At 36.4% G+C, this 23,058-nt stretch overlaps 1 protein-coding gene across 1 annotated transcript in view; it reads right to left on the bottom strand.

Moving 5' to 3' along the window:
* Positions 1-22,741, bottom strand: part of LOC129240454 (ice-structuring glycoprotein) — an 89,485-nt gene extending 66,744 nt beyond the window's left edge. The window contains exons 1-3 of the mRNA XM_054876247.1: positions 22,499-22,741; positions 9,006-9,233; positions 6,148-6,537 (exon numbers count right to left, since the gene is read on the bottom strand). Of these exons, the coding sequence (XP_054732222.1) occupies positions 6,148-6,537; positions 9,006-9,233; positions 22,499-22,741 (861 nt within the window). The remainder of the gene's footprint in view (positions 1-6,147; positions 6,538-9,005; positions 9,234-22,498) is intronic.
* Between the last annotated feature and the right edge of the window lie 317 nt (positions 22,742-23,058).

Genomic DNA, 23,058 nt, shown 5'->3' with positions numbered 1-23,058 from the left:
AGCGGGATAAATCGGTATTCCATTCTGTAAAAAACCAACTAGTAAGAAATATATTTTTTCCAGTGCACAGAAAGCTCACTATTACTCGTAAAGCAGTTAAGTAAACAAAAGCAAAGGGGTATACTATGGACAGTCCAGCAATTGCGAGCGAGGATTGAATGAATGGCTCGATTTTTGTCTTTTTGGTTTTGACCGAACCAATCTTGAGCCTAGCAGTGCCAGTACAGTCAACGTTTACTGTGATCGTGTTTCGCGTTGTTCTTCCAAAAAAGCGGCGTTTGTAGTAAGTGAGTTAAGGCGAGACAAACAGATGTTGTGATCCGCTTGAGCTACTGGCAGGTTACCCCTGATCTAGAGAGCCGCCCCACTTGAAGCAAATCTATTGACGCGAGTGTACCCAATTTTAGGGCTCAATTTATTGCTATCAATGAATTGGTAAAATTTATTTGGATTTGGAATTTTCAAGGAATATTGCTACGAGTACCATTCGATCAGTCCAATTTTCAAATAAATTTTCCAATGGCGTCAATGGTGGCTTGAATATTGCAATAAATCGATTGTTAAGCGCGCTGTCTGGCAAGTTGCGCCGTCTTGTTGTAACTAAATGTCGTTGATGTTGGCTAATCCATTCATTATGACTTGTCAAACCTTACTAAATAGAAATGCCAACACTTTCTCTGTAAATGTCTGGATTTGGCAGGTAAACGATTTAGGTCATTAGGTGCTCCTTTCTTCGACAGCCTGGGGCAGTTCGCCAATCTAAATCCCATCAATCTTCTCCATTACATCAACAGCTCTGGCGGCTGTTGGATGTCTCATAATCGTAACAAAACGGCACTTGAATGCTAATTGCGGAATGCCAGTGCGGTACTTGAACCATTTCACTTACCTGCCTATGTCATATATTTTCTCAGTGTTCTCCACTATCTCAACATCTGAAATAATAACTCAGAACCCACGACAAGACACTGCGAATCACGCCGTGATCTGAACAAAGAAGTTCGTTAAAATACAAGGCTACTATGTGTGATTTTTAAATGATCAGGAATTTTAACCACTTTAAAAAAGCAATAAAAAAGTTGATTTTCGATATTTATTATCTCCACAAAGGCGTTGCATTTTGAAAATTCAACTGTTTTACTTGCTTTGTCGGTTAACTGATTCTCCAGATATTAGAATTCCTTATGAGCTACTTTTCTTTAATTTAAACCCAGCAGCGACCAATTTTATGTAGGAATTGGATGGTTATTTTTTGGCTGTATACTAGCGAATGGTAATTAAATACTCAGCACGCTACTCAAAGGCTAATCAACAGCACAATTAACATATTAAATATTTAAATTGACACTGACATTCTCTGTACGCGTATAGATAAAAATATAAATTCAAAGGTAATGGCGTAGTATGCAAAATTAATATTATTAAATATTCTTTATTACCCGATGGATGCCTCTGCTGGCACTTCATGAATCCAGAGAAAAATCCTCTATATATTTCTCCGAAATGATAAATTTAGCTAAGTCGCTAGAGACCAATTGACTAAGTGGCTAATGAAATAATGAGAGGAAATGGAAATGTTCTTAACGAATAAGAGCAAACAACAAAAATGCTGCAGTTGCCGATTTCCATAAACGCGTAGACTTAACTTAATTAAGCAATAAAAGCGAGCAGTATTAACGAATTAGCAGTAGTCCGTTACAGTGTGGGGAAGAGAAAAGTTTGATGTATGTATGTAAACGGGTAAGTGTATGAGTGATGAAGGTGTGCGAAATACTGAAACCATTACAAACGCGTCGCTACTTAATCCAAATTTAAATACATTTTTTGTTGCCTGCATTCTCTTTAACCGCGTTTCAGTGTAGTTCTGCACGCCAATGGAACGCCATTCCCGGTACGCTCTATTCGCAAATTGAGAAGAAGAGCGCTAATCTTTCACTCATTTATTTGTCTGCATTTGTATGACTTTGGTAGTACAGCTTACTATCCACCCTCTACACACACTCGCATATGCACCTTTGCTAGTGTGTGCCAGGCCTTTAATTTGAAATTTTAATACTTCAAACAGAGTTGCTTGGAGTGAGCTCTCCAATGAGCACACAAACTTATACAAAGACACTTGATGATACTATATCTAATTAGTTTGTTTATACTCATTAATTGCAATTATGGATTGCGCACAGCCTCTCACACGTATTTTATTGCCATGGATATTGCGGCTGCTGCCAATAATATTCCTGCAATACATACAGATATGTACATATTCACATAAATACGCATATCCATGGTATATTTGCCGTTTGTTGGCGTTATTTTGTGGCTGCTGTCGTTTTGCCAATGGCATGCAATAATGCTGAGACTAATGTAACTTTATTAACTTCATTGACATCCTGGGGAATGTGCGCCCAGAGGTCGACGAGATACACTAAATGTGCTGACTGTTGGCTCCGGGCGATTCTGATAAGAGAAATGTACATAGTAAAAAGTTTAATGTAAGCCGAAAAGCCTGCATGCTTTGAGTTCTGATTTTAATTTTAATTTGAGAAATTCGTTGACTTATCAAAACATAAATGTCTGCAACAGTCTGAGCATATTTTTTGTGAAATCTAATTTAAGGGTCGAGGCAGAATCTCGACTAGAATATGAATAATATTTCCATTTGTTCGTGGTCCCCTGTTGTGAATAATAACTTATTGTACTGACCTAGCCGCGCAGCCTCTGACCATAAACATTTATTGCTTCAAATGTAACTAAAACGGTGGCATTATTTGGGAGAGACAGCCGAGAAAAGCAAAAAAGCACAGTAAAAAATGAGTAATTAAACAAAAAAACCAATCCTTCATACGTATTTCTCAGTTATTACCTTTGCATACGAGAATCCCCATCTGTATCCCCCGTTTCTTAGAGTGTGCGTGTATGTGCTTGTGTTTACGAAAGTTTCCAAACAAACATGTAGAAAATAATAAGTAAAATGTCGCTTTATGGTCCAACAATAAGTGCTCCAGTTGAATCTATTGTTTCCCAAAGTCAAAGGAAATACAAAGCGAGTGGCAGCAGGCGAAAAGTTAGAAAATATAAAACTCAAAAAACTCAAAGCTTATGGAAATACTACGGAAGTGGCTTTTGTGCCCGCAAATTGAAATAGAAAAGGTAAATGATTCACATAAAATACGCAAGAAGACACACGGTAGGGCAACGTAGTAGCTTATTCCGTTGTTTGAACGACAGGCAGTCGAACACTGGCCCTGAACGCACTAATTGAAGATAAAATAAATGATTGAGTGAAGGAGAATGAAGTAAAATGCCTAATGTATACAGCTATAGACAGAGAAATAGTGCCCTTATAGTGCCCTCTATACGACTACTTATTTCTTAGGAGATTAGCTGATATTTGTCCTTATTTAATGACTATGTAATGCTGCGAAATACTTTTCTCTAACATCGGACAATAAGTTTCGTGAAAATTTTAATGCTACTTTTTGCCATGCCTTACTCGAAATACATATTATTGCATTGGACAACGAAATAGCGCAGCTCTATTTCAACCACTGGTTAAGATTTTTAAAACTAATTTTTCGGGTAAATTCTGTATTTGATAATTGAAATTATCTATAACTGTTTTTTTATAAATCGTTATTGGGCACAAAATGGGAAGAGAGCCTGCTGCTCACTTAAAAAAAACATTATTCGGAACCCTTCCGAAAATGGTCCAAGCGTATAAAAATTGCAAAATAATGAGTTGTTTACCTAAAACGGCAAAAAAGTTCGAAAGAAAGAAAATTTGACAGACGCCTGCGCGATAGCCTGCACTTCAGCAGGACAAGGCTTCGTTAAGAAAAGTAAGCGTCACCCTTTTAAGTCCTCTCGGGCGATAGCGCTGGAAATAAATGAGGAATATAGCCGGAATATATCAAGTAGACATGTGCGAAGTCGCCTCAATGAAAATAAGGGAGTGTCAGCAGAAAGAATTCGCTACTGTTGAAAAAAAATATTAACGCACGTTTGTATTTTGCAAATGCGCGTAGAGCAAAGACGTAAAATTCTGGAAAATAATACTGAAAGTTTGCGTTATTTGGCCTTTGTTGTAGTACGCACCGTGATAAAAATTAGTACAGTAAAATAAAACCGCTGAGAGACACTTTCACCATTTTTGACGTTAGCGAACTATTTAGTCTCACACTCCCATTTCCACTGTGTTTTGGTTTTACTTAGAAATCAATAATATTTTCATAATTCAATGTTTTCGGAAAGGGCATACATACATAGTTTCAAAATCTATCTCAAGTAAAAACTTAAATGTTTGGTTTTACATGACGTTTGCATACTCTGCTGGCAAACTTCAAACAACAAAAAACGATTCTACTTTACTATGTCTTTATCACGGTGTGAACTATATTTTTATAAAAAAAAAATAGGGTTTGCTTATAATTTTGCAATCTTGTGAAATGGTTATTCCTAATCTAGAGAAACTCATAAATGGATTTTGTCTAACAAAAGTAACAAATGTTTAAAACCGAACTCTAAATGAAATTAATTTGAAATCGCAGAATACTCGCCCGGTATTCTACCCAGAGAGCAGTGAAAAGAGAAATGTCACGTATTGAGGCTTTTTTAGGAAGCCATTCGCACGATGGGACGGCCATTAAATTATTCTAGAAGTTGGTTTTATCTTAACTTTCTATTAAACTTTGCATAATTTCTATTCATAATTTTACGACGGAAGTGATCATCTGAAGGCATCTGGAAACTAAAACACACTTTAGTGGAAGCTTAGTTCTCAGAAAATCACGATATAAAGTTTAACAGAAAACCACTCTTAAATGGAAGGTGTTTTTGCGGAAAACTGCTTCAAGAGCTGCTTTCCTAATCATTATACCCCTTGTATTGTACTTATTTACGACAACGTTGACAGTAGAGAAACGGGCAGCTATGCGTACAGCTGGTAAAGCTCCTCGAGAAGTGCTGCAAATGGCCTAGACTTTTGAATAATGTTGAATAAATGAAATGCCACTGAAAAGTTGTTTAAAGCTATGGCACATTTAAATTGACTATGAAAAAAAGCCATTCATTTTCAACCCACACAGACCACCACTAGAAGCAAGGATTTTTCGAGTCTTTTTTCAATTGTCCGTTTTCGAGTCAATGCGTTCATGCAAAACAAAAAAACTTAGCTATTGGCAACAAATAAGTACTATTCATATGCAGCTAGGCATGGATATAGTTATAAATATATGTATGTATGTTTTTACAACAAAAATCCTGCACCATTTACTTACAACTAAAATATATTGCACGACTTCATAAAAAATTGTGTCTGTACATGTAAACTGCTTTGCTGCATGTCATTATGTATGTATGTGACCAGGCGAAACATCGATTTCGAAAACAAAACCTTAAAATTGCTGAAACTTAGCATATGAATATTCGTAAAATGATGAAAATAAATGGAAAAGCAAAGCTACAAATAATTCGGGCACAACAAATGAGTGCAACATCTTTTCATTATAACTTAAATATATCGTAATTTACAATTTTGTGTGACTACTGTAGTAATTTGATTATTGTTATCCTTATTGTTATTATATAATATATTTTTTATTCGAAAACACTAAAACTCAATTCACAAAATCCGCTCCAAATCGAAAATTTAAAAACCAAAACCCAAAATCAAAGTAGATGCATGACAGTCACCCTTAAAGTAGGCTATGCTTTATGCGGGTACAATTTCATATGCGTTATACAGTTATAATACAATTACAGTTACGAATACGAGTAATGAAAAATTTATGCGGGGATGCAGTTGTTGTTGTTGCAGTGGCATAAATATATAGCCGCAGCAGCATTTCAGGCGCTAGTAAAAAGGACACAACATGAGTAATTCCATTCCATTTCATTCCATTTAATTCAATCAATTCAATTTAAATTCAACTGGATTTGGTATGTATATGTAGTAGTAGCTAAGTACGAATACGAATAATTTACATGAGCACGAGCGTGGATGCAAAGAGAATTTGCGTACTAGGTACTGTACGTGGTTATGTGATAGGTGACAGGTGTGGCATATGGCATGCGGCAAGTGGCAGACACTTGGCCAACGCACGCCCAGCAATGCCTTGTGCAATTCTTTGCTAACATAGCAACAACACTCACTAGAACAATACTTTGTGGTTGCGGCTGCGACGACGTTGACGTTAATGTTGGCGTCGGTGGCTGTGGCTGTGAAAGGGGCTGGGATTGTGCTGTTTGTTGTGTTTGCTGCAGGTGCATTTGGTGGTTGTGGTGGGGATGAGATCGGTGGTGCTGCAATAATTGCAGCTGCTGTTGTTGATGATGATGCTGATGTTTGTGTTCGAGACCGTTAATGGTGGCTGATAGCCCGTTGCTGAGCGTGATCCCAAGGCCGCCATTGTGCTGCTGAGCTTGAACGCCACTTAGCAAAGAGGAATTCACGATGGGCGTTGTCGCCGTTGTTGCTGTTGTGGCTGCTGTGATCAAAGCGTTGCAGCCGTTGAACTGCGACGTTGCCGTTGGCAGATTTGTCTGCGAGAGAATTGGGTTTGAACATTTATTCATTTTCAATTATTATGCGTTTATTACAGTTTTAAACATTTTACTACTATTTTAATATTTTACCTACTTCTTTATTTTACATTATTAGAATAAAAAATTCAAGTTTAAAAGTTTCTTCAAGCTAAACCAACACCAACACAATTCGTTATACCAAAGTTACATACATATTTTTCTTCGACTGTACAATTATACTTATACAACTGTAAATGTTCTGATGGGTGTGACATGCGTGGCGTTTTGCTTATCGCTAAACTGAGAGGACCCACTAAGCAACTAATCCATTCAGCATCGGCCAACAGCAGTGGAAAGCAATGCGGTGGAATGCAGCTTGCCCAGCTTATCAGCAACGCCATTGTAATTTGCAATTGCTAAGGTTATCACGCGTGCCTGATCCGAAACGCATTGGGAGATAAACGAAAAGTGTAGAGTACAACGCCGCCTTGTGGCATTCAAACTTGGAATGCAAATACGCGGGAATACTGAAATAACTGGTTGGTGGCAAGTTGATTTAGAAAACACCAAACTAACAGACTCGTTTTTAGCCAGTTTCATTGCAAAAAATTTATTTTATAATATAATGCAATACATAAAGTTTTATTTGAAATACCCGAAAATATCTCAGCAGGGCGCTCAACACGCATCGCTCAAACTGTTAATTAAATCATTTGCTTTTCAAAGCGTCCCACCTGAAAGTATACGCCTACCGCATTTGACTGTGAATATTTTCCCTGCCGTGAATTAAATATTATATGGACTTTCAACGTCGTAGGACGGGGGGTTCGAATAGTGTAATATATTTGAGGACTTTTCATTCTAATGAACTGTTGCAATCAGTGCGTGGAATTTGCCAGAAGCCTTTGTATTTATTAGCAAGGATGCTTAGCAGTGTTGCCTTGGAACGGGTCTCGTAGGTTTTAAGCTCTCATCATTGAGCCTGCAGAAATACAATTTTACCCCGTTATGAACTTCAAATTCATTCGCACTAATATGGGAACTAATATTTTAGGAAAAAAAGTATTTGTGTAGATTTTAACGCGCGGTTAGCTGACTCGTGCTTTGGCTTGGGCTGGTTCCATAAGAACTAAATGTATTCCACTCGTAACTGGGCAAGCTGAGCAAAGCAGAATGAATTTACCACTGAATTCCATTTATAGAGTTAGAAAAAGGCGATAGAACGGAAAAGCAATAAAAGATTAATTTTAACTTATTTCCGATTTGTTTTTATTTTGTATCTTCGTTCTTAATTTTTTAGAACTGTAAATTAGATATCGGTTATCGAAAGCAGTTAGCTTGGTATGCCTGAGGACGTTTCCACTGCTAGTTGGCTAATAAAATCTTGCAAAGATGAGCATCACTTCAAACTAATTACAAATATAAAAATTCTTGAAGCAATGAGTTTTTCCTTCATCACATGTAATCAAAGATATTCGAGTGAGAGTTCCCAATTATGTACATATTTATACTTGTCTCAAACAGCTTGATGCATTTTGCTAGTTGTTAACAAAACTTATTATGAAGTACAGTTTTCTTTTTGTAGAATATACTTTGAATAGGAAAAATGCAATAACGGTACAAATAATTTTGATGAATACAAGTTTTCGTTAAACGCATGCAAACTTTTAAAGCACTTTGACGATAGATATGTAACAATTATGGTGATATCCACCTGTGCACTTGTAAGTGCGCACAGGTATGATGGTATGTGTACAATGTTTTGAGTATTAAACCGTAAGTAACTAAATTTTAGAAGGGAAAAATACGTAAAGAGGTGGACTTTTTATTATCAGATAATATGAGAAATATATACGTAATTTATAAATATACTTTCGTTTAATTCTACGCAGTCATAAAGTCTGAATAATTTAAAAAGCTGGACAAGAAATTTCGAAAGTAAATAGTTTAGGTTTCCGATATGCCTCATAGAACGAATTCCATTGCATACGCAAACATAATGAAGAGTTCATTGTTTATCTCTTCTTTGACATCAATCTCCGGGAAGTAAATTCAAGTTGCTTCCGGAGGAGACTTGCAATATTATATTTAAACAAGCATACAAAACGAAATATTTTTCTTCTGCCCAACTTTATTCATATCTATTCATGTTTTAACATAAACATAGGCGATTTTATATATACAAACAATCACACCATTCACCCCTATTTTTGTTCGGCAAAAATATATATAAATATGTGTGAGTGCTAGACGAGCAGAAGCAGTAGACGTTAGTTTGAAATTAAGGGCATGCAAAATTACAATAATAAAAACGCATAGCACTGCGTTATTGCTGGTGTTGTAACACGTAGTGACACGTGTACGGGAGTGAATGAGTACAGTAAGTAAATTGGTGCATATTTACAGGCGCGCAATTGTTCAACTCACTCAAGAGCGCTTTGGCCCACATTCACACATCTATACTGGCCAGGCCGCTATACGCTTACCTTCTTTTGTTGCATGTACAATTGCACGGCAGCGGCCGATGTGACTGCGTTTGCGGCACCCGAGACCTGCGTTCCACCTTCGAGCTTCATTTGAGAGACGGGCTCAGTTTTAATGGCGGCCACTGCCATGGAGAGGCTGTCCGGATTGGCGGCACCAACTTGTGCCCCGGCCGGCGGATAGCCAGCCGGAGCACCGGGAAATGGCCCAACACCGGCCTGTACCACGTGCTGCAAGAAACATGAAGATAGAGAAAGGGGATCGTTAGTTATATTGCAAATCATTTGACGATAAAAATAAATTGAATATGGTAAATGCATAAAATCGCATCGGGCACGAAATTTAAGTTGCCGTCTTCATTTACTAATTCCGATATAATATTTTGTACACAGGTGGCCGGACCTCAATATCTACTAAAAATGAAAAACGATACTTTAGCTTTAAATGCAGTTTTATTCAAAAATATATAAAATCGGACATCAAATTAAAAGAAAGCCATCGTTCATGTCTTCCTTTGGCCCAGCGATATCCGTCTGTGCAGAACAAAATCGTACTTAATGTTTGGCAACCGCGATCAATATGCTTTTTCAACCCACAGCCTAATCCGGTTCACCTTTACATATAAGTACATACAAATATACGTTTCCTAAACTACTAAACATTTTCATTGCATTAAAATAAAATTTTCAGTCATAATTGCGTGCCCTCATGCGACATAGTTCGGCATCAGCAGCAGCGAAGAGGGAATAGTAGCTTGCTAATTCATTTTTTCTCCATTGAATTCATTCTTTTTTCCAGGCGAGGCGAGACGCCAACGATTTTATTAAAATAGTATAAGTTCTTATGTGAGCTTTTCAGAAAATAACTAATCATTCATTTTTACATCAATATCTATATATATAAAAATGAAATGATGTTCGTTTGTACGCATTTTTTTGGGCCGATACGAGGTCAATTTTATTCGTTCTTTTTTTATATTATAGGGATCCACTAGGGGAAGGTTTTTAGCAAAAAAAAATTTCTTTTAAATATTTTCTTCATATAAAAAAAAAGAAAAAATCAAAATATTGTACAAAACAAAACTTGCTCGATTCTTAGATTAAAGTAAGTTTCGAATCGACATTCATTTTATGTGTACAACTTTTTTGGAATTTTTCGTTATTGTATACAGAAATTTCAAATGATTCGAATGAAAATTTTTTTTTTTTTTTTTATTTCTTCCATAAAATATTACACCTGTCGTTAGACAATAAGTAATTTGATTTACAAAAAGATGGATTGAGAGTGATATTGAAGGGCCAATGACCCCGAGCTCATTTACAAGAAATATATACATATTATTTAAAAACAAGTGGTTAACAAACAATGACATATGTATACGATTAGTTGACAATTGACTACAAGGATTTTGCAAGATCTGTTGGTGTTTGACGGTTAAGCCGACTTTGGGTAGATTTTTCTTTATTTGGTAGTCTTCTCATCATAGGATTTGTATGCGCTAATAGTCTATTTATGTGTCTTCTGCTAGCGCTTTGTATTGTTTCATCAATAGTATCGATGTCAAGGTCGCGATGAATATCTGCGTTAGGTATGTAGCACCAAGGTGCATTAGTTAAGGTCCTAAGTATTTATGAAAATAATGTTTCAATTCAATTGAGCAATGCTTTCTTTGACCAATTCTATATGGAAATGAATGCGTTTGCAAACGATGTTTTCGGCTATGAACAAATGTTGGAATCGAATGAAAAAGGAAAGAAACGCGAAATGATAAAAAAAATTTTTAGAAAATTTAAAATGAATGGTGCTTCATTGGAAAAATTCAAAGGTAATAAGAACATACACAAGATAAAGTGAGAATTCGAATTTTTAGATTTATTTTGTTTATTTCTCATTTTTTCAGAAGTACACCACACAACAACTCATTCCAACTCTGATTTTGAAATCCTGTTGGAATTGGTGATCGATAATTTTGTCACTATAATGGTCAATGGAAATTTGCGTGTATCAGACCCTGCATATTATTTACCATATCAACTTTTTATGGAACATATGGACCAAATGAACACAAAAAAATAATTTAGTTTTGTTTTGATTTTTTGCAACATTTTGGTTTCCAGTTAATACAATAAAAACAATACTGTTTTTTCGTGAACACAAAATTCTAAATTTATTACGTTGTTTGTTTAGAATTTTTTTAGAAAAAAAGAAAATTTTTTGGTTTTGAGGAAATTTGTTTATTGTTGCTATTTGTGAAAGCGTAGATATTTGTAAGTATTTGACTATAATCCTAAAAGTTAATGGAATACCACTATGACACATAGAAAACATTTTTTCAAAGGGGTGTTTTTCGAAAATGATAAAAAAAATTATTTTCAAAAGTTTTGAAGAAATAAAGTAAAATAAAAAAATTTCTAAAGCATGAAATTTTTTCAAAACCAAATTTTCCTCAAAAAGATAAAAGAAATTTCTTCGAAGAGGTGTTTTTCTAAAATTACAAAAAAAAAAAAAAAATTTCAAAAATTTTAAACAAATAAAATAAAATAAAACTTTTTCAAGGGTATGAAATTTTTTCAAAACAAAATTTTCTGAAAACCAAAAAAAATTTAAAAAAAAAATGGTGGTTTCAAAGCATTTCATATTCCACTATTAATAGAGAATACATTTTTTCGAGGGGGTGTTTTCAAAGCGGAAAAAAATCTTTTTTAACAAATATTTTTAAACTTTTACAAAAGTATGAAATTTTTTCAAGAACAAAATTTTCTCAAAAACGTTAAATTAAAAAAAAAAATAGTTTTTTCAAAATATTTAATTTTCAGCAATTAACTGAGAAGAAATTTGTTAGAGCGAAGTGTTTTTCAAAACTTCAAAAAACACTTCTTAACCAAAAAAAATAAACCTTTTTTCAAAAACAACAGGAATGATAACATTGCCTAACAATTTCTGCACTTTTGCACAGTCTAAAGAGGCATTGATACAGAGTGTATTTCCAAACATAGTTCAACATTACAAAAACCATGATTGACTCAGCGAAAGAGCAATTTTAGCTGGGAAAAATAAGGACGTCAATGATATAAATTCAGCTATTTTAGATCAAATACCTGGTGACATAGTTGCGTATAAGTCAATGGACACTATTACTGATCAAGATGAGGTCGTAAATTATCCAACTGAATTCTTAAACTCTCTCGATTTGCCAGGCTTACCACCTCATAAGTTACGATTAAAAATTGGAGCACCGATTAATATGCTGCGCAATAGTAATGTGCAACGACTTTGCAACGGTACCAGACTCGCTGTGAAGAAGTTAATGGATAACGTTATCGAAGCAACAATTTTGAAAGGGAAGTACAAAGGAGAAGACATTTTGATACCCTGAATTCCACTGATTCTGGCGGATTTACCATTCGATTTCAAACGTTTGCAGTTCCCTATTCGCCTTGCCTTCGCTATGAGAATTAATAAGGCGCAAGGACAGTCTCTACAAATGTGCGGTATTAATTTAAAATACCCAATTTTTTCTCATGGACAATTGTATGTAGCTTGCTCACGAGTTGGCAAACCATCGTCATTATTCACGCGAAAGATGAAAAAACCAAAAACGTTGTCTACCAAAAAGTGTTACAATAAAGTTCGAATGAAATTGTATCAAAGAATTTGCTTTGTTTCGTATTAATTTTATTCTCTTTCAGCAAAGTATTCGTACGCTAGTATTCCTATATTTGCCATAAATATTTACTCGAAAATGCTCAACTCTTATTCTTTATCTTTAAATAGTGACAGCAACGCCAGAGCCCACGATGTAGACTCTGCAAATGCTACTACATCGGCAAACCACCTGTGCTTTCTACCACGACGTATTCTATCACTGTTGTCTTTCCACTTACTTTCGTTTATTTGCTACCCACATCTCGGCAATATTTAACTAAAATAGAAGCCCTTCACGCGCGAGACAGTCCTAAAGAAAGCGTCAGGGCCAGACGACCTGGGAAAATATCATTGAGCGGATGAGCATAACCAATGAATATATGAACGCATGTTGTATTCATATCTGCGAGAGTCGATCTTTCAAATCATCTGGAACTTCATAAATCGCTCTTTCTTTTAAATGCTCCCAACTCTTCTTCTCTTGAGGGGTATTAACCAGTTCAGCGGAGTTATTTAAGCAACTTATTAAAATAAACTGACTCGCCAAAACAGCAAATACAATAAAGCAATAATAGCTGGACTTGTAGAACAACACGTATTATGGAATATTCCGTCTCAGTATCTCAGTAAAAAAAACAGTAAACAAAAGCGCCCTCATAGTCAAGTAAGTGGTGCGTGACTAAACTTCTGTAAGCCTAGGTTCGAAGGCCACTGAGAAACAACAGCAAGACATCGTGAATAATGCAGCTATGGACAGAGAAATAGTGCACTTATAGTGCCTCCTATATGAATTGTTATTTCTTAGAAGATTAACTGATAGGACAAATATTTCATGCCAATGTAATACTGCGAATTACTTGCTTACCAATAGCGCAGTTCTATTTCAATCACTGGTTAAAATTATTAAAGATCATTTTTTCGGGTGTTCTGGTTTTTTATAATTGAAAATTAAACTTATTCTTTTAAATTTGTTGTTGGGCACAAAATGGGAAGACGCTCACTTAAAAAAAAACATTATTTGGAAATGGTACAAAACATATAAAAACTGCAAAATAATGAGTTCTTTACCTAAAACGGTACACAATATCCTCAAAAGTATTAGTACAGACAAAAAAGTTCGAAAGAAAGAAAGTTTGAGAGACGCCTGCGCGATAGCCTGCACTTCAGCAGGACAAAGTTTCGTTAAGAAAAGTAAGCGTGATCCTTTTAAGTGAATATAGCCGGAATATATCAAGTAGACATGTGCGAAGACGCCTCCTTCGAGTCTATGCCAGCAAACTGGTTATTCATAGATGATAACGACTCCAAGCATACAGCAAAAGTGGTGAAAAATTGGTTTTCCAAAGAAAAACTTGTAGTTCACAAAGCAACGAAAATCTGTGGTACGATGTTAAGACTATGGCAAGGAATACAGGACGCGAACTTTATTCCTTTGGAGATGCCAAAAGTTAATAGAAAGTTTACCTCATAGGTGTGAAGCGGAAATTATGGGTACTCAAGAAAATACTAATCATACTATACTATACTATAAAAATGCGTTATTTCAGGGCCCAGTTCAAAGTGTGATAAATTCCGTTTTTTCGAACTCCTTATAATTTTAGATATTGAATTGTTATATATTGTGGCTTTTTGTTTTTGTTTTTGATTTTTTGTTGTGATAATACTGAGATAAAAGAAAAAAATTGTGGAAAAATAACTGTTTTACTAGATCATCCCGTAAAAGTAGTCATTATTATATGTTAGTGTGGGAAGTGTATGAAGCTGTATTTAGATAGCGCTGGGATCGATATACACATATATCCCCATATCCAAATAGAAAACACAGATTCAAGCGTAAGACTTAAAATCATGATGCCTTACACAAATAACTGGCTTTTAAATTAACTTAGTTGTTGCTGCATTAGCCGTTTTCGTTGTGGTCTGCAATTGAAATACTTTAAGCTGTGTATTCCACATCCCAAGATCCCATTCAATTTTAAGATGGTCGCTTCGAAATCTTCTTCAGTTTTGACATTTTCAGAATTTTGCTCTTCTCTTAAGTAGATATTTCTCAGCGGGTAACCAGCAGAGTTTAACTTACACATATCAGAGCAGGCTTGAGCGTTTTGATGAAAACCAGAGGTCTTAGATTTATGATTAAAAAATATGTACCTATGTTGAATGTTTGTTACACGTAGTGGCTCTGTTGATTTGTATTACAGACGAAGTAAAAACCAATACTTGGACCAGTATTTAGCAATGACATACTTTTTTTTAAATTGGAAAAAAAAATAGGAAAACTCTTATCACCACCTATTGTAATCCAGTGGCTCCAGACTATGACAATATTTGTTTCCTTGGAAGCAGCTCACTTACATAATTTGCGTAAGTTGTGCAGTTGAATGAGAAAGAGTTAGAGATAAACCTCTCCAACAAACGGCATAGTTAGAAAATTTGGAAAAGGAAACAATAATTAAGTATTTAAATACCTACATATTTATGTACGTAGGTAGGTGTAAGCATTTCGCAAGAGTTCCTTGCCTCACTAACGGAGGATTTGCCAAATGAATTTTCAGATAACCCTATTCTGTTATGTAATTTGGAGCAATTTCGGTGTCACTTTCAATTTCCTACGAAACTAGTTTTCGCAGCACAGTTCGCAAAGCATAGCAATTGCAACCTAAATTCTCAACCAAAAAGTACGTCTGAACAATATAAACAATGTTTAATTGCAATTGAACGCGCACCGAAACCGAATTAATTGAATTTATTTTGGCTGCAAATGGAATTACAAAATTTCGTACGAACCTAGAGCGCGGCAACGAAAGACCATCAGTGGCGGCAGCAGCGATGCCAAGTGAGCGCTGTGCGCCTCCACGTGCAAGCCAACTCATAATATGTACGCGTTCCGAAATGGGTGTTGAGTGCTGAGGCGTAAAATATCTATTTCGCATTTCCACGCGGCCAACTCGTTTTCGATTGACGTTGACTGCTCATTAGGCAGGCGCATCACGAGTTTGTTGATTCATTTATTTATATATTTTACTTTTTTGCTTTGCCGTTTGTCAACACGCAGTAGCGTTAAGTAATTATTTAATCTTTAGCGATTGTTGGATAAATTTGAAGTTCACTAGTACTGGCAATTTTGCATTCGGGGTGCACAGTGGGCCACTTTCTAAACCCATAAATGAAAAAGGTGTTGTGAAAGGAGCCGTGGAGCCACTCAAAAGCTGACTATCGCCTCGAAGCAATCAGTGCCATAGATTCCCACTTGCATCCAGAAATAGCGATCAGAGATGTGTGAGGAAATCTCTGTTATATGAATTATGAAATTATTGCTTAAATTTCCTCTGCTTTCGTTTTTTTTGGCATAAATAAATCAGTTATGGGCGCGTTTGTTTATGAGTCGTGGCAAGTAATGACTAGTAACTTAAGTGTGTCACTCAGTGCGACACATTGATTTTATTGGACGGCGTTGATCAGAAATGTTCATTGCTTCAGGTACTGCTGGTATTGCTATTGTTGACGATGGTCGTTGTTGTCGTCTGCAATGGTATCTGACGCACCGAAAACAAAAACAGACTCGTGCTGAGCGATCAAATCGAATTACTTAATTACATTTGTAAATCTGTCATGCTTTTAACCGCGTTGGCCGCGAAAAGTACTTGTAGTTGCAACTGATTTTAATCGACAAGTGGAATGTGTTGCCGATGGGTTTTCATACCTTACGTAAGGCAGTGAAATTTTCACGAGTCACGAAATTCAAGAGCTGCCACAGTTGAATGTGCTTATACATGCTGGTCCGGGGTTTAAAACCGAATGCTAAAAATATTCCTTTCCAATGGAGGTTGCACCTCGTTGACCTCAGGAAAAACTCCTCAAAAATATCACTCGCTAAGCCCGGCTTAATACGCCGAACTTTTCTTATCATTGATTTGGGATGGATTATTGCTGGGGTATTCAAAGATTAATCGCTTTTTTAAACAGCTCACTCGTGCGCATGAACCATTACGAGGCAACTGAAAGAACTACAGTCGCATATCAGAATGACTTTTTGAATATTAGTTAACATCGAAAAAGTGGGAACTGTCAGGCGAGTGACAACGAACTAATCTAATCACGAACATTTGCCACATTTCGTTATGCTGGCTGCGACTTTTAAATTGCATTCTTAGAGGGTAGAAGGTGGTAGCGGGAATATGAATTTGAATTGAAGACAAGCAACGATTCTTTCTGACAAGCATTGCACTTGCTAGTTGCATACCGCGCATTCCATTAACACACAAACAAACAAACCACACACACACACACCATACGTATGAATGCGTGCTTGCATCTACACTCCTTAGCTGGGCTTTAACGTTCTGCCGCGATCTAGTTGTCAGCTAGTTTATTATCGCGTGAGCTAACAGCAACAACAATGGGACAGAATATATGTTTGTTTGGAAGTGTAAATGTAGTCGACATGTAGAAGAACAAGTGTATGTGGCAGCTGGCATGTTGCAATTATTCAACTCAACCGTTCGCCACTTGTGATCACAACTTGCCACTTGGCAAGCGTTGCAGACGTGGCAAGTTTTGTCGCCTGGTTAATCGCAGCCGTCAGCTCTCACCGACGACCGCGCGCTGCCAATGTGTAACATCATCGCCATCACATCCTCTGCCGCGCGACCATAATCTGTATATATTAAAAAAGCGCTGCTGAAAAGCAACGCGAAAATTGTAGTAAGGGTGGGCGATGTACTCATGCACGTCCTGCCAAAAATGTGCAACAACACAAATCTAAGAAAACTAGTTGCCGCGCCGAGCCACCAAAGCGCGAACAGCTGCGTCCGAAGAGCCCATACTTTGCGGCTGCCGCCCAAAACTGTCAACTTGGCAGCCAATGGAAATTTATTGTGAACGTGTGAATCGATGAAGATGCAACTGTTGTGGGGTTCAAATACTCTTACCATTGCCAACTAGCCGGCAACATAATTAATAAGTTTCACATATTTTTCCTTTTCGCCACCCAGTTGGCTGCCATTTGAGATTTGCTAATGGACGGTTGGGGCGCGAATCGCCAATAAACAATTGCCAACTATTTAGGATGCTGCTATTTATGACTGTTTTAATTGTCGAAAATAATTCACGTTTAGCTCAGGGGTTTCCATTAATTATTGTCGGATGGAATCGCGTTGATGGCGGCATCACGCTTTATTGCCATCCCATCCGCAATCTATCTTCAACTGCGTCAAACATGAGGTTGCAAACATCGATGTAATTTTAACCCTTTAACGTACATGAGACATGATTTAAAAATTTGTTTCATTGGATAAATTCATTAAAAATCATTATGCTGATCAATTTATGGGTAAACCAGGTAAAATCGTGTTCAACCTTGAGTTTAGCTAGCATTTCTCACCGATTACCTCTACAATCACGATGAAGGTACGACAAAAGTCCCCAAAAATTCCCATCAGTCGTAGTTCAAACGATAACGAAGCAACATGGGCGCGACTCTGTTGATTTTTTTGGTATGTCAGCCAATCAGCTGATTATTTCAAATTCGCTGAGCGCTGGCTAATGGTCTGATATTGGCTGCACCTTATTCATTTTGTGTACCATGCTCGTCTGGTATGAAGGTTAGTTTCATAGTCCTCCACCGATTTGGTTTCCGGAGTTGCCTAGGTGTTATGCCGTCAGGCGTCTTGAAGAGCTACAGAGGGTTGAGTGGCCATGCTAGGCGAAGCGTACATTTCAGGCAGGCTTCTTACGTGGCTCGCCCAGCTGCTCTTACGCGGGTTCGATTATCGGAAAATGGGCGTCAAAAAGTACTGATCGGCATCCCGCTGCTCATCGTCTATAGGACGGTGGAGAATTTTTCGCTAACGGCGGAAGTTAGAACACAAACAAATTTTTGACCCCGTCCGTTGAACACTATAAACGTCCTATGACGAAGACGATTTCAAACCGGATTTTTTAATTAGGCTATACACCACTTTTATGTGCTTGAAATCCGGATTTCCGCGGGTGGAGCATTCCTTTTTTAACTCCCGACTGGCGCAGATAGTTTTCATTTGTGTGCTTCTTTGTTTTTTCTCTTGTATTTGCTTCAGCGCAATCTCCTCATTTCAATTTAAACTTTTGCAATGAAAAAACGTAGAAAAAGCAACAACTAAAAACTAAAACTACCACAAAAAAAAAAAAAACAACATAGAAAAGGCTCGTACAGAAAGTATTGCATCACATTTATTAATTATAATTCAGAGGTAAAGTAAAAACTTTTGTTGCCTGTTGATGGCTGCTGCCGCTTACAACACTGCAACAAAAGTTGCCATACTTGCCAACTTGCAGATGTGGCGCGCTTACACCCGCTAAAATGGTTGAAGAAGAAAGCAGTTGCGCAGCACAGGCAAAAACGTACCCGCCATTACAACTGTTCATCCCATTTACGCACACATGCTTCCGATACTTAAGGAAACATCATCGTAAAAAAGTAGCTTAAGTGCAAATGATGTTAACGGGAAAGCTTTTTCGCTGCTATTCTCGCCACTCCACTCCCTTTTGCATATCACCCCTTGCTACTATGAGTACTTTGAGCTGCTTTGCGAAAATAAATTATCGATTTTTGTTGCTCGATGAAAGTTGTATTTTTCGGAAAAAAGAACGACTCAAAAAATATATAGGCGACTTACATTTTCTTTCGAGAATTCCTCCATCGTCAGCCTGGCTCAAATCGTTTCAACAGGAAAATTCTTACCGTCCTAAGCTTAGTACGGTTTGCATAACACAGGCCAGGAAAATGTTCTGACTGCCAAAATACATTTGTACCGCCCTCTACAAGTTATACCTCACCAACTCATAATTAAAAAATGTGTGTTTAGTTTTATTTTCAAATTCAAATAATATCAAACATTGGAATCGGAATTCATTATATATTTATTGTCATATCTAATAGAACGCCTATGTTTTTTGAATGATAAACGATTTTGCAAATGTCCCCTGCGCGTACCCTTACCTATGTTGATTTTCTCCGGCAAGCTCAGGCCACATATTATATTCCAAAGTTTCTATCTAAACTCTATTTTTGAGATTACTCCAAAGCCAGCAGTGTTTTTTGCCTCTAAAATCTACTTGCACCAATCTCACGTTAATAGCGATACTTTAATTAACGCTTTCGAAGAACGAGCCCAACTTGATGTTACTTATACAGATTTTTCCCAAGCCTTCGACAAAGTAAATCATGTTATTTCTATTTATAACCTCGCTGCCTTCGCTATTAAGGGTGAGGCATTACATTTTTCCACAGTTTTTAACAGAAAGAAGGGTTCTTGTAAAAATATGCACCTTTAATTTGTCTGAAATAGTAAAAAGCGGCCGCCTTAGCCGAATGGGTTGGTGCATGACTACCATTCGGATTTCACAGAGAGAACGTAGGTTCGAATCTCGGTGAAAACACTAAAATTAAGAAAAACATTTTTCCTATAGCGGTCGCCCCTCGCCAGTCAATGGTAAACCTCCGAGCATATTTCTGCCATGGAAAAGTTCCTCATAAAAAATATCTGCCGTAAGTTCAAAAATGCTGTGCTTGTATTGGAATGTGTGAAATCACTCCAATTATTTTGCCGGGAGTTGAAGGCGAACGCTGATAAAACAACTGTGGTAGTGGTAATTACGCAAAAACAAAATTCCCGGTTATTCGGTGCATTTAGTTTATCTATTTGAATAATTTCACTTTTTCAAAATAATATGACAAACTAAACACAAATACATACACTTGCACGAATTGATTAGATGCGCTTCCGCAGGCGGCGATTATTTCGAAACTTTATTTCATGATTTATTGGTAATTACACAGACATGCGGCATTGAGAACTACAAAATCAAATAAAAAAAAAATTAACCCACAAACATTTGCATATTTTGTGCAGCAGCATAATTAAAATAATTTCCTTTTATGCGACTACAAATTTTCAAAGCATAATAGAATTTCCATTATTTTTCAGTAGTATTCCTGAATTAAGGAAAATAATATTTAGGTTTACCGAAAAATCTCTAGCATTTACAATACATGGTATACGCGTAATATAACAGAAATTGAGTAATATTATGACAACAATAAATACGTAAATATTTACTCACACATGTTTGAATTTTGGTTAACGTCTGGGACACACAAAAACCTCCTTTCAACAAGCAGAATGGAGGAAGTGTTATTTATAGTCATGCCCAAATCAAATCATTTGCATTTGAAACCTCTGTTTCCAGCAGGCAACTTTATAAATTTTGCAACAAAAAATCATGACGAGATTAACTTAAAGCAATTTTTTGATGTAGAAGAGCTCACAAAAAACATTAAAAAAGAAAAAATACATTTGTTGCTACTTCTAACCTTTCGAATCATCACACCAGTGAACGTACTACTCGTAACTGAAATATGAATATTTCGTACTATGACATATGTGAACGAGTGCTGAACATACTCGTTTGATCGAACTGTCATTCGAACACCGACAGCCGCCCGTAAACGATCAAATTTAACCAAAGATGTAATAAAATTCTAAAAATATGTAATTAAACATGGATGTTGTATATTATAGGACGAATTTTAATAAACTCAACCCCATCCAAAAAGATGTCATGGTGGAGTATATGGCCAACAAAGACTGCAATTAGAAGACCTACGGGACAACTTAGGGCAATAAGTACCTGCAATTTTTTACCATTAATGAAGTATGTGATAAAAAAAAACAATGAATGTGCATAAATATTATCTTTTTATTTTATCTTAAATATGACACAAAGGCTTTCCATTTCACTTAAAAAATACTTTAAAAACTATTTAAAAGTTTGCACATGGAGGTGTATATTTTCAATTTCGAGAATAATTTTATTGTTTGGCGGTTTGCAGACTCCTGAAAAGTTTATAAATGAGCCAGAATAACTAACTATTTACATATTAACGCTGTGCTTGGGAGTGCCAAGGGATTGCTCTTTTCCCTTAGCTGCCTCCACACTATTTTCTCATCTCCATCACTTTCACTAGAACTCGTATATAAAAACAAAGTCGGATTCATCGTAATATTTTTGTTGTATTTATTGAATTTGACTACAGTTTTGACAGTTGCACGTCATTTTGACCTAAAAATACGATCCAAAGCATTGTGGAACTAGAAAACTATTGTGAATTGAAAATAAGTTACGATCCGTTTGCATTCGTTGATTTGACTGCGATTCGGCTTATACGATTGGCGTATCACATAATTTTCTTTCGTTGTCGGTTGTTGATCGGTGCACGAATAAATAGCGAAAAATGTTAACTTAATTTGCAATAATCTCGAAAAGTAAACTTCGCTTTTAACTTTTATTACATTATTCCTTTTATTTCGTTTATCATTGGCTTAAGAGAATAAATTACTCAGCTTAGTTTTTTTACTAAAATTATTTTTTTAAGAAGCGAAGAATATCTCCCTTTAACATAAAAGAGAAATTTTCCCTGTTCGTAGAGAATCGAGATTTGTGCAGCATGGAATGATCTTACTTCCCTCCGAAGGACCCAAAATCGAGTCTGGCTAAGCATGACATGCAATGTTCTACTCATTTACACACATACATATGTACATCCATATGTCCGATGCAAAATTTTCAAATATTTAACAAGCACGTCTTAAACTGCAACTTGTCAACTCAAATAATAAACTGAATATCTGGTAATAAATTGCACTTTGACAAGTTCGTTAGAGATAAAGAAGTTTTGCACTTTATATATGTACGCATGCACATAGACACACAAATCTGATTGCAGAAGAAGATAAAGTGCAGCAATTTACGCAATTTGCATTGTTATTGCAATGGCCGATTATTTGATTGAGTAGTTGAACGGATGTACACTTGTCAATGATTGGTGATGGAGCTGCTTATTCGGCAAAGCAAATCCAATCGATGTGAACATCAATTGCCGTAATTGCGTACATGTGATTGTACGAATACAAACATACGCGCATTCGGTAACAACCAAATAGACCAGCACAGTAGTCGAAGACCAATGCTCCAATAACTTCTTTCCCCGTCCGCCACCATGTGCGTTCCACAAATATTTGGGTCTATGTCGGTTGTTGCGTTTCTTGCCCATTTTTGCCATTTACTTAATGGTCATAGCACCACCGCCGCTGATACGAGGGGCACTACTATTGTTAGCCACCAGATGACATTTTGATATTTAAAATATTTCACTTTACCTCACACTCAGAATCTTTCGTCCATTTGAAAGCGATTTCTGTTGTTCACAATTGAAAACTGTGGATCAAATGAAAATGAAATAAACTCTCGACATGTTTCGTGCAATATAGGTATTACGATATTCGCTGGAGACTACCCAGATGAAAGAGCATCGATAGACTTATTTTCTTGCCCCGTGATGAGCCCCATCCATTATCAATTGAAATCGAT

The sequence above is a fragment of the Anastrepha obliqua genome, chromosome 3, assembly GCF_027943255.1.
Source record: "Anastrepha obliqua isolate idAnaObli1 chromosome 3, idAnaObli1_1.0, whole genome shotgun sequence".
NCBI classification, from domain to species: Eukaryota; Metazoa; Arthropoda; class Insecta; order Diptera; family Tephritidae; genus Anastrepha; species Anastrepha obliqua.
Note: the sequence above shows the minus strand (reverse complement) of the source record. Positions and strands in the feature narration are given on the sequence as shown.